The sequence below is a fragment of the Petaurus breviceps genome, unplaced genomic scaffold (assembly GCF_028583685.1).
Source record: "Petaurus breviceps papuanus isolate PSGF00001 unplaced genomic scaffold, PetGlider_PUasm1.0 37, whole genome shotgun sequence".
Taxonomy (NCBI): Eukaryota; Metazoa; Chordata; class Mammalia; order Diprotodontia; family Petauridae; genus Petaurus; species Petaurus breviceps.
In genome coordinates, this window is record NW_027186296.1 from 5,932,374 (window position 1) to 5,944,373 (window position 12,000).

Genomic DNA, 12,000 nt, shown 5'->3' on the forward strand with positions numbered 1-12,000 from the left:
ACCATTCAAGATCAAGCCCCAGATAAATGTTTATCTCCCCTTGGTACAATAACAAGCTGCACCTATGAATCCTTCACTAGATTATCTGTAACTCCCTAGCTCATTCTATACATCCTGGATCCCTCGCTAGCTCTGGACATATGTGTACTCCCAACATCCATCTTGTCAAACTTGATATTGATAGGTGGCAGCTTGGTAAACCCTGACTGCTAGCTAACTTAGTACTTAGTGACTTTTCAAGTCTAAAACCACACCTCCATGCAGCCCCCCCCCCCCCTTGGGCTATTTCCCACTCAATTCTGGGCAATATGCCTGTGCAGTATAAATTAAAAGTGCACGTTCCTTTAAGAACTGACCACTCTTTAACTCCTCCCTAATCCCACCCTGACTCACCTTGTTAGCATATTTGGCACAGGTTTTACTATAGTTATCCTATATAAACTATAATATACCCCCTCTAAGGTTGCAGGTTCCCTAAGAACTCTTGCCCACTGTATAGCTTAATAAATCTTTGCCACCTTGACTCAGAGAATGCTTGAGTCCATGAATTCATTCCAGACTGCTTTCCAGGGGCTCTGGTTATTGGGGTTCTTGGACTCCCTGACCCCTCCCCCTGTCATTATTACTTATCCTGCCTTACCAAACTGAGTATCCCTGAATTGCTTCTACCATCTCACTCCTTTTTCTCCTAATTCGCTCCCTGTAGAATGGATCTAGAAAAAATCATGAAACTATGTTGACTGACTGACCTACAAATCTGACTGGTCTCCATTACGGATGGTGGCTGGGTGGGTGAGAGTGGGAGAGGGGGAAGGGTTAGGGGAAAGGAATGGGGGGGAGTCCTCCAGGTCTCTCCCTCTTCCAGACCCTCACCCTTGTACTTACACCTCTTTATAACCTTCAACCCAGGGGTCTCTGAATGGGATGCGAAGCTCCTCCCCAAATCTCTATTTAAGGAGGGCCGCAGGTCATCCATCTTTTTGTTTCCCACCTGACCACACTTTAGATTTTTTTTGTAATGCCCCTGCGTTGGGTATCCATCCCACCCCATCCCTCCTTTTCGCTTCTTGAGGGTAGGTACTGTCTTTCTTTTTCCTATTTGTATCCCTTCTTCTTAACGTGGTTACTGCCGCATGGGCGAGGCTTAATGTTTACTGACTGACTGACTGAAGAGGCTATACCTGAAAGGCCACTGGAAGGAACCAAGTGACCAATCAGTATTTATTTACTAGCCGCATAGCACGGGTAAGGCGGCCACTCAGTTATCTTCTTACACACAGATCTCTTAGCAGATTTCTAAGGAGTCCTCCATTCTCCACCCCTAAGCCTGCAAGCCATATAGAGGACAACGGCACAAAGCAAGAAGGCTGGTGGACAGGTGATATGGAATGAAGTCGGATTGATGGAGGAAAGGAGTAGGGGGTACAGATGGGGAATAGAGGGGGCAGGAATTGAGGTGAAGGACGGGAGAGGGGGATGGGGAGGGAACACAGGGTCAGACACAGCAAGATAGGAAGACTCATAAACTCGAGCCCCACTCTCCTTCCCTCCCACGCATGCTCAACACGGCCCTCTAGGCTCTCGGCCTGAGCAGAACAGGAAGTGACATCATCCAGACGACCCGGAAGCGCTGATTGGGAAGCGAGGCCAGGGCTTCCTGGGGTCGCGCTTTCGGGGTTTGGGGCTGTGTCCGCTGGAGGGCGGTCAGGGTCCCTGGTGCATCCGGAAAGCTACGGGGTGTGGGCCTACTTCTTTCATCGCGGCGTTAGGAGGCAGTCGTTGCTATGACAACCCAGGCAAGTTTGGTGGCGAACCGAGGCCGGCGTTTCAAATGGGCCATTGAGCTGAGCGGCCCGGGAGGAGGCAGCAGGTGAGCCGTGAACGGGCCCCGAGGACGAGGGGAGGACGAGAAAGGCTCATTCCCGGCCAGCCCGGGAGCCCCTGGAAGGGGGAATGGGGCTAGAGACGTCATTCTGCATACATGTTATCAAGCTCCTGCTGTGTATATGACCCGGGGGTACAGATACCCCACAGCCCTTGCTTGCTAGGAGCTTACTATTTAGGAGTGAGACTCACCCAGACAGGCAAGGTAGTCCGAGACATTGGAGGAGGGAGGCATCAGGAAAGTGGCATCTCACGGCCGCGAAGGAAAAGAGGGACTTAAACAGATGGAGATTGAATGGAACAAGATAAATCCATGAAAGCAATAAACATTTATTAAGAGCCTACATGTGCCAGGCACAAGAGTCCATTCCCGGCGTGGGGAACAGGGTAAGAACAAGGGATGGTTGTTCAGTTCAGGTGAAACAGAAATGAAATAAAGCAAAACAGCTGGGAGGGAGCCAGATTGTAGAAGGACTTGATTGTTAGGCAGTCTCTTATCATTTATTCATGGGCTTACTACATGCTAGGTACTTGAACCACTGGTGTACAAAGGCAAAAACACAGCTTCTGTCCTTATTTCCCCAGCTGCTAGTGCCCTCCCTCTCAAACTACCTTGTACTTAACCACTCTGTATATATTTGTTCTTATGTTATGTATATTTTTATGTGTCTTTTGTTAGAATGTAAGGGGTGGCTAGGTGGTGCAGAGAGTAGAGCACCGGCCTGGAGTCAGGAAGACCTGAGTTCAAATCTGGCCTCGGACACTTAAAACACACACACACACACACACACACACACACACTAGCCGTGTGACCTTGGGCAAGTCACTTAACTCTAATTGCCCTACTTTCCCCCCTTGCATGCAGGGATTGTTTTATTCTTTGTACTTTATGAGATGGTAATGCTACCCCAGAAAGAAGTTAGAGAAAAGGGCAGGTTTTGGGGGGGCATTTTGGGAGAATACTTGGGAGATGAGGTTGGGAAATCCCTAGCCTCTGCTTCTTGGTCTGGTTCTTTAGGGGCCGAAGCGATCGGGGAGGTGGCCAGGGAGATTCTATGTATCCAGTGGGTTACCTGGACAAGCAAGTGCCAGATACCAGCGTGCAGGAAACAGACCGGATCCTGGTAGAAAAGGTACAAAGATATAAATAGGTGATCAGTGCCTTTGAAATCTTGGAGCTCTACCTTTCTTTGGTGTTAAGAAGGGTATCTCTAAAGACAAAGGACCTACAAAAGAAAACTTTGGGCCTTTTAGAGACAGCCCTTGGGACAGAAGGGGGCAGGGATAGGGAGAACAAAATCCATCACTTTTCTCCACCAGTAGAAACTGGGGAAAATGGTCCCTGCATAACCCCTTGGAAGATAGCCTAAAAATTTTAATAAGCAGGCCTCACTCCAGTTTTCTAATCTTTGAATGAGAGATCCTCAGATGGCAGCAGAAAACAAATTTGAAAAGACATTCTGCTGACAAACCTTAGTGAAGGTAATTGGGGGTGTTGGTATTGGGGGCATTAGTAGTGATTGAAGTGAAATAACCATGTTTCTTCTAGCGTTGCTGGGACATTGCCCTGGGTCCCCTCAAACAGATCCCCATGAACCTTTTCATCATGTACATGGCAGGCAACACTATCTCCATCTTCCCCACTATGATGGTGTGTATGATGGCCTGGAGGCCCATTCAAGCACTTATGGCCATTTCAGCCAGTAAGTATTCTTGGTGCTAGCAAGGTATGCATTGTCTTTTCAAGCAGGTTTACCACAGAGGGAACCACAGTCTGTCTTCCCCAGAACTTGGGAAGTACATATTTTCCCTAGAGTCTTTGGAGACCAATTCAGTTCATTAAGGGATATCCCCATTGAAGTAACTTATTACAAAGCCCTTTGCTAGTGAGAAGTGAGGATAAATTGTTTATATTTGAGTTTCTCTTTTTTCTATAATCATCAGTTCCTCAATAAGCGACCCAGTCTTAGTATGTCCTTGTATATATTATATTAGTCTATGGTTGCCTTGGATCTACCTTGATAACCTCTCATTGCCATTGCAGCTTTCAAGATGCTGGAGAGTTCAAGCCAGAAGTTCCTCCAGGGCTTGGTCTATCTCATTGGGAACCTCATGGGGTTGGCTTTAGCTGTCTATAAGTGCCAGTCTATGGGACTGCTGCCTACACATGCATCAGACTGGTTGGCTTTCATTGAACCCCCTGAGGTAAGGCAAAAAGTAGGAATTTAAACTTGACTAGGTTGAGATGTAATCAACAGCTGACTGGGTCATCTACCTTATTTGTCAGAAGGTGGGATTGAGTTTAGAAAACAGTCTTAGGAGATAAGGCACAAAAGGTGCTACAGAAAATGTCTGAGTAGGTGGAAAGCAGGAGAGCTTGGAGTGAAAGATTAAAGGGGCTCAGAGGCTACACTATGACCTTTATAATTTTCTTCTTTTGTTTTTTCTTTTCAGAGAATGGAATTCAGTGGTGGTGGACTCCTCTTGTAATCAGGGGAAAATGTGTTTTGGCACTCCTTTCACACTTGGATCCCATTTGTTTTTGTCATTTGTCCCTTCTCAGTAACACTTCGGTCTGTTCTGTTTCGCAAAAGTCTCCTGTGCTGAAAAGAATCAAAAAACTTCTTTTCTCAAAGGTAAAAAAGAACAAAGCTTATAAGGCCAAAGTACAAGAGTACCAACAAAGGAAAAACTACAGAGATGCTCCCAGTTGAAAATAATGTAAAAAACTTTATTTATGTTTCCAATACAGAGCAAAAACAACAATCAAAACCATAATTCCGTGTAAACAAGAGTGGCTGTTTTGGCCACTCCTCTCAATAAATTAAACTGCTCAGAACAGCTCTTGGAAAAGAAAACAAAAGTTGCATGATTTCCCTTAAATCCATTTTCCTTAAAATAAAGATTCTACCTCTAAATGATATTAAAGGGGACAAATACTGCTGGAGACAATGTGGCAGATTTGAGAAACTAATGCTAGCTTCAAATTATACATGAAAAGAAGAAAATAAAAAGAAAAAATAATTGTTAATACCAGACTGAAACCTGGGCATTTTCTACCTGCCATATTATTTATTTAACTTGGGGACAAAGGAAGGTGACTGTGCTTAATCCATCACAGGGTAGGAAATGGGTTCCTTAGGGAGAGGCAGTCCCCAGCTGCCTCAGGAAGCTGTGAAGCATATATGAATATGAAGTAGTGAACTTTCCCCTGCTAAAAGACTGGCCTCAGTGATTTTTAATCCAGCTAGTGAAGGCATAGACCAATAGCAAGAGGATGTTTGACACTACACTCCCTGGTAATAGTATGGCTAAATCTCCAAATTTGATCAAGTCCCAAAGGTGGAAGGTTCTTTCCCTCCCTTACCTCTGTGAAAGCAGACAGCTCCCTTCCCTAAGGTGCATTCTCTTGTTGAGTTTTCAGTATTGCTCTACTTTGCAATGATCGAGAGACACTTTGTAGACACAGGAGACAAAATACACACATGTATAGTGACCCACACAGAAATGGGAGTGAGAGTCTGGGCAGGGGACAATACTCTGCCATGTAACAGTGATTAAAAAAAGATGGAGGCAGAGGGGCTATACAAATAACCTCCAGTTCCGTCATCCCTTTAAAATATTCTGACTATGAACTTCAGGGAGAATTACCTTAAAACCTTCTAGATTACATTTAACTTAATCTACCTAACCTCTAAAATCATCATCCTTTTGGGATAGGGGGCTGCTGCTCAGAGAAACTAAAAAGCCCATCAGGAGATGAAATGACTTTTTGAGTATCAGGTTGCAAAGTCTAGGCTCTTGGGCAGAGCAAGGGAGGGAATTTTCTTCTGGTGATTAACTCCAGTCCACACCATAAAAAGGAAATTGGTAGAGGGAAACAAGAAATAGAAGGTGCAATGCAAGCTATAAACATTCACTACCACTCTCTTCCTGATACCTTGGGAGGAAGAAGCTGGAGCTAAGACTGGTTAAATACCTTATTCTGTCCAAGAAAGACAGGAATTAGAGTTGACTCCTTTCTCCCTATTCTAATTTGTGTGTGGCTACTAATGCTTTTCTTCAGGTATACTGAAGGGTTGCCTTCTCTGTCCATGAATCTAGTTGAATCATCAGAATGTTGCACATTCTGAATATAAAAGGGCTTATTTCAAATGCTACTGAGTAAAGAAGGGAGAGAGATTATAACTATTTTCAGTTTAATCAAGTAACAGCTGAGTCCATGAAGTGGTCATGGGCCTAGGCAATGTGGAGTGGTCCCTATACGTGAATCTCTCTGTAATAGAAAGATTTCAGGCTAACTTCAGGTCTCTGAAATTATTGCCACAGCCATATAAGGCAAAGATTTCCTATGCCTGGAAGCAGTATCTTGGTGATTGGCAAAAAAAAAGGAAAGGGTATTTAACTTGTAAAATTACCCCTTCAAGTCTATTCCTTCATTGCATTCTAAGGATGCAAAGGATATTGGCAATCACATGCTTCAGATTAATCTTTGAGTCCAGAGCCAGGTTTTTACAATCAGAGTAAAGGAGGAAACTGAGGGAAAGGGCAATGTCTTCCCCCACTTCCCACCCTAAAAGAAAACCAAACAAAAATCTCATTTCTTAAAAAAAAAAAAAATATGCCTCCTTATTTCTCAAAAAAAACCAAAAACACCTCATTTCTTAAATTGCCTGTGCAGTGCTATCAACTTCCCTACTTCATTTCAACTCCAAAAACCAGGCTACACAATGAGAGAACCTGGCAAGGCCAATCCCATTTCATATTCTGAGTCATCTGAAGAGAAATGAAGGGAATTTAACAACTCAGTGACTTTGGCACTGTGAATTAAGGTATGGCACCTGAACTTTCAATTCCATTGCTGAATTCCCCTTCAAAATATAGGCCCACCTTATTTTAAGTGATATAATTATCCTTAGGGCAGATCAGCCAGTCTCCCCGTTTGCTCTTGTGGTTCTATACTGTGCCTACGAAATAGAGGATTGGAAGAAAGGGGAGATAAAACCAGTAAATTTCTCATTACTTACATCCAGTTTGTTTATTTTGCCCAAGTCACTCACCTATATATAGTTGTGTCAGTCTGAGCAGCTAGCTGGGGTATGCATGAATGATTCAGTCACCTAGATAACACTCCCTTAAAAAAAGTATTTCCAGTGTAATATTGTCTTACAGTAACACCCAAATGGGCCGAATTTGGTAAATTTGAAACATTCAATGTACATACGATGTACACACATGCTTTAACCTGGGATCGGACTAAAGAGCAGCATCTACTGGGGACAGGTTTCTAAGTTCTTGCAGAACGGGCTTTGTGTATAGGTTCATTTCATTGTTTGCAGTACCACAATATAGAATGAGGTACTTGGAAGGCAAGCACACTGAAGATAAGCTGAGAAAGTTTTCCATATGGGTTTGTTACAGAGAGACTGAGTTGCCATATACTTGTGACTGTAGATTATTTTTTTGCTGGAATGTTGCAATACTTCTCTGAGCATCATCTTTGGAATAAACATCCTAGAGTTCAAAGTTTCTGCAGGAGATCACAATTGAGTAAAGGTTTCTGAGATCCATCTTGCAGCTTTAGTCTTGCCCAAAACAAAATGACTGCGCCTCCTGTCCTATTTAAATTTACCCTTTGATCCTGGCTCCTTTCTGCCTCATCCTTTTTTCCTTTCTGGTTAAGATGTACACTAAACTGGGCAATGACAAGATTTTTAGGTTCCACTGATGATAAGGGAGTAACTTACATCTATGTACTGCTTTCTAGTCACAAAGCGTTTTACACACATCTCATTTGACTTGCTTCTTTTAGAGGAAGAATGAGGGTCAAGTGGGAAGAAGGGCAACTCCAACTCCCTTTGCATTAAAGCACAGGGACAGAGGAGGTCTTGAGGCTCAGCTCCGCAAAAGTTCAGCATCACACGTACAGAAAACAGCTCTCTAATACAGTGGGAATGGCAGCAAAGTGCCAGATCATCTGAGATTCTTGTAGAGAATTGAAACCTGTCAGGAGGGTTAGGTCAAGCAAAATAAATCAGGTGCAGTTAGGAGTAGATGGTGATCACTTCACTGCCACCTCCTCGTACAAGAAGGACGCGTTCTAGCCCTTCTGTAAGCACCTCCAGGAACTCCATATCTATACAAATGTGTCAAGGAGTCAATCAGAGGCAAAATAGTAACAACACATTTCAACTTTGCATCTTGACACCCAAAAGCCTTTCTGTCTTCACAAAACTGAAAAATAAGCATCAAGACATGACTTACCAGCTAGGATCCAATTTGGTCCTGTGCTAAAACAATTCAGGAACCTAGTCACATTATATGCCGTACTGGACATCCTTCCCATTTTACACAAGAGATGTGTTTTGAAAATCTTGTCAATAGTTGTGGATTAACCCATGCTGTGCTTTCATATTCACCCTCAAGCAGCAATGATAAGAACCAGAAGTTCACTAAAACATGAGCCTCCAATATTTGTTTCTACAAGGGTTTCCAAGGTTGATTGATTGACATGATTTTTATCACTCCCTTCCCCACCAACAGCTCTTTTTGCTTCTTCCTCCCTGTGAGTTGATCTGGTGGGTCAAGGGATCAGTGCATCTTGCACCCCCACAGGGTATCCACCCCAAACTGGCCCTTGTTTGTAGATAGGGAAAAGAACCTCTCTCCATACAGAAAGCTTTATCTATAAGAAAGATTACTGGAAGAGGAACTGTTTGAGAGTGACTTTATGGGATAGGGATCCAGCTGAAAAAGTGGAATCTATCCCAGAAAGTCTTCACCTTACAAAAGTCCTTATTTAACAATATTAAGTCACGAAGGATAGATGGCTTCACTTCTGTGGATTTCAAAATACTTTTGTTTGGGGCAGACTTAATTATTATTTATAATCACACAATTTATGGCCAAGGTAATGATTCATAAAAATAGGGAAAGAACACAGCCTTTGGAAAGGATACAATTCTCATCACCTTCAGGGTTTCGGGGTGGCCCTGGCATGTTCAATAATACCAACTTTGCTTCATGGGATTTGTTGACTATCACCTCATTCAGCTTTACTGCAGTGTGCATCCGCCTCACATTAGACTGGTCTCTGGGGTGGGGACAAAGTGGAAGTAGAGGTAGTTCAGGGGAGAGATATTAGCCTAAAACTGAGGTAGACAACTTGTCTGTCCTGAGTGTGAAGAATGGTAATGTGGTAGGTAAGGATAAAACTAAATTGGGGCATACTGCCAGTTTGTACTCCTCTTGTTTTTTTCTCTTATGCACCTTAGAAATACACAAATTTAACTTTATATTTTAGGGCAAGATAACATTGTTTTGCCCCCATGTAATCAGGGTCAACTTTACTGGAATGGGAAATTTTGAGCAGAAGAAAAATTTTAACCACTCATTTCTTGAGTTTCTTCTTCCAACATTCCTCAGGTCAAGTAATAAATCTCCTTCGCCCAAGTTTACAGGCCAGGATGATAAGAGGTGAAAATACCATGCTTCAAGTCATGCCATAAGTAAGTGGCAGGACTAAAAACAGAAATTTAGATTCTTCACACCACATCTGATGCTGTCCACCTTTTCTAAAGATGAAGGCAAGATGGCCTTTTTATATCCCTATCTTTATTTTTTACATCACCATAAAGTCCAAGCTGGGAAACAGAACACATTTAAAGTTAACTGCCAAATTATTTAAGGACTACTTGCTCAGTTTATGGATTATCTAGATGCTTCTCCCTATGGCAGATTTTGTGTGTGTGCATTTTAGTTTCCCAACCAACATAGCAAGATATTTAAGTTGTCAATTTCCTGAATTCTCTCACCACCATTTGCAAATTTTTTATTAGGAATTTGGTGGTGACAGCTTTTTGGAAAAGAGGGAGCATAGTAAATGCCTGTGTATGCATCCTCAATCACCTTTCTTTTATTTCTATTGCTGTTTACATACCATTCTAAATTTCTGAGACATTACCTCAGAAAGCAACTGAGGTACAATGGAAAGGAATCAGTTGAGACAGATTCTTTCTCTGTTACTTATAACCTGCTTGACCTTCAGCATGTCACTTAAACTCTCTAGATTCTTTCTAAATTCTAAGTTTCTTCACTTGCAAAGTGAAACAGTTGAGGTAGATCTCCCTCTAATATCCCTCCTAGCTCAAAAGTGATGATTCCATAATCCATTTTTCATCCTTTAAGGCTTTATTTTACATGTTTAGACCAATATAGAGTTTGTAGATGGCTAGAGCCCATACAGGGAGAGGACTATCCAGTGATCCAGTGTAACCATACCAATAGGTGTCATATTGAAAAAGGTGATAAATACTGGACTATTTTTTTCACTGCTCAATAGTACCTCAACCAAAAAGTGAAATTTCAAACAAAACTTAAAAGCTTTGATGAAAGATTTTTGGGGTTTGCAAGTTAGTACTAGTAGATAAATACTTGGCATTATCAGTGGGTTCTAATTGTGCTAGTTCTGTTCCCACTATTTTGAACTGTTGTGAACTGGGGATATTAGAAAATTAAAAATTTATGGGAAAGGGGCACATTTCCAGTTAGACCATGTTATTAAACATGGATGTCTATGGGGCCTATTCCAGGGGTCTGGTAGAAGGATTCAACTTTAGTACATGTTTAAACCTTTTTTGTTGGGGTTTTAGATGTCAGATTCTAGAAACAATTCTAAGAAATGAGTTGTATGTGGTCTGTAAAATGAAGTGTGAAGTATACTAAGAGCCTAGATGTATGAGTTACACTAAGAGCATATAACACTAAGGAAGGATAGGTATATTGTTCTGTATTTAGCTTATGGACATATTAATCCTAATAAGACACTTACGGTCGCATGTTGAGCAGGTCCTGGAATCCCTCTAATGTCTTGGGTTTATGTCCCCGGGATGCCATGTACTTGTCCTTTGTCCAAGTCATGTGCACTTTTTCCTGATAGGTCTCTGTTTCCTCATCCTCATCAGAGCCAATGCTGGTAAGGCGTAGCATTGAGTTCCGATCTTTAACCAACTGTGCCTGGAGAAGGTTCAACACAAACACAATTCTATGTTCAGTTTTTTCCTTCATCTTAAATTTGCACAAATTCCAAAGGTCAAGAAAAGATCCCTCTTTCATCTAATGGTTACTCCAAACACTAGTGTAGTAGTCTGAAAAGCTGATTCCACGGTGGGCAGTAGGAGAGAATTAACTCCTGAATTTGCTTGCTACCTTTTGAGAATTAAATAAAATACCACATCTACTCAGTGGCTATTTTCATGTGTTTAGGAAAAAGAATTGATGAAACAGGGTTCTTACCTCTCGGTCCCGTTCTGTTTTGGAGAGCCGCATGTGCCGTAGCATCTGAGATCTTTGTTCCATCATCAGAGTGCGCTCATAGGTATAGGCTGATATGTCACTATCATGCTGCCAGGGAAACATCACACCGAATAAGCAACAAGCGCAATGGAGAAAGAGACAACCGACTCATCTCTTTGTTTCAAATCACTAGATGAATGCAGCGAACTGACCATGGGGTCAACTAAACTTCCATCCTGATCTTATGGGGCCAGGAAATGGCAGAAGAGAGAGTGAGTTATCCAAAACTAGCCACACAGACAAAACAATGTTCAATCTAGGGATAAAACCCATTTATAGTTTTCACTTGTTAGGTCTACCCCAACAACTGCACATATCACTTTGACACAAACACAGGATGTCTGGTCAGTGTCCTATTAATTGTCTAAAATAAGATGTGTTAATTTAAAAGTGTCCTATGAATTAAGATAAGTCTATCAGGTAAAAATCTGGCAAACATAAAGAGCCACCAAAAAAAGGGGTAAAGGGGACATTCTGCTTAGTATGTTAAAGTTTTGCTGCAGCTCCAGGTCACTGGATCATAGTGAACAGGTCCATGAAATAGGGATACTACTGAACCTAGTATAAGGGTTGGGGATAGAGATAGTTTTCATGCTCTTCCTCAGATTAGTATCTTACCATCTCTACCACTTCTACCTCTGCCTCAATGCGGAGGTGATACAGGAAGGTAGCCAGGTCTTTCTTCATTTGGATGCTATTGTCTTCTAACTGGGCTACCGTGAAGATACGGATGGCACACTTACGCCACACCTGGGAGAAGAC

At 42.3% G+C, this 12,000-nt stretch overlaps 2 protein-coding genes across 5 annotated transcripts in view; one reads left to right on the forward strand and one right to left on the reverse strand.

Annotated features, from left to right (window-relative positions):
* Positions 1-1,595: 1,595 nt before the first annotated feature.
* EMC4 (ER membrane protein complex subunit 4) lies at positions 1,596-4,915 on the forward strand. The gene is made up of 5 exons (XM_069097672.1): positions 1,596-1,870; positions 2,903-3,017; positions 3,434-3,587; positions 3,929-4,089; positions 4,339-4,915. The coding sequence occupies exons 1-5, from the start codon at positions 1,785-1,787 to the stop codon at positions 4,372-4,374; spliced, it is 552 nt and encodes a 183-aa protein (XP_068953773.1). The 5' UTR covers positions 1,596-1,784; the 3' UTR covers positions 4,375-4,915.
* Positions 4,589-12,000, reverse strand: part of SLC12A6 (solute carrier family 12 member 6) — a 95,006-nt gene continuing 87,594 nt past the window's right edge. For all 4 annotated transcript variants that reach the window (XM_069097669.1, XM_069097670.1, XM_069097668.1 and 1 more), the window contains 5 exons: positions 11,857-11,988; positions 11,179-11,286; positions 10,715-10,899; positions 8,844-8,977; positions 4,589-8,020 (listed from right to left, as the gene is read on the reverse strand). In XM_069097669.1, coding sequence (XP_068953770.1) covers positions 7,929-8,020; positions 8,844-8,977; positions 10,715-10,899; positions 11,179-11,286; positions 11,857-11,988 — 651 coding nt within the window. In that variant the 3' untranslated portion in view covers positions 4,589-7,928. The remainder of the gene's footprint in view (positions 8,021-8,843; positions 8,978-10,714; positions 10,900-11,178; positions 11,287-11,856; positions 11,989-12,000) is intronic.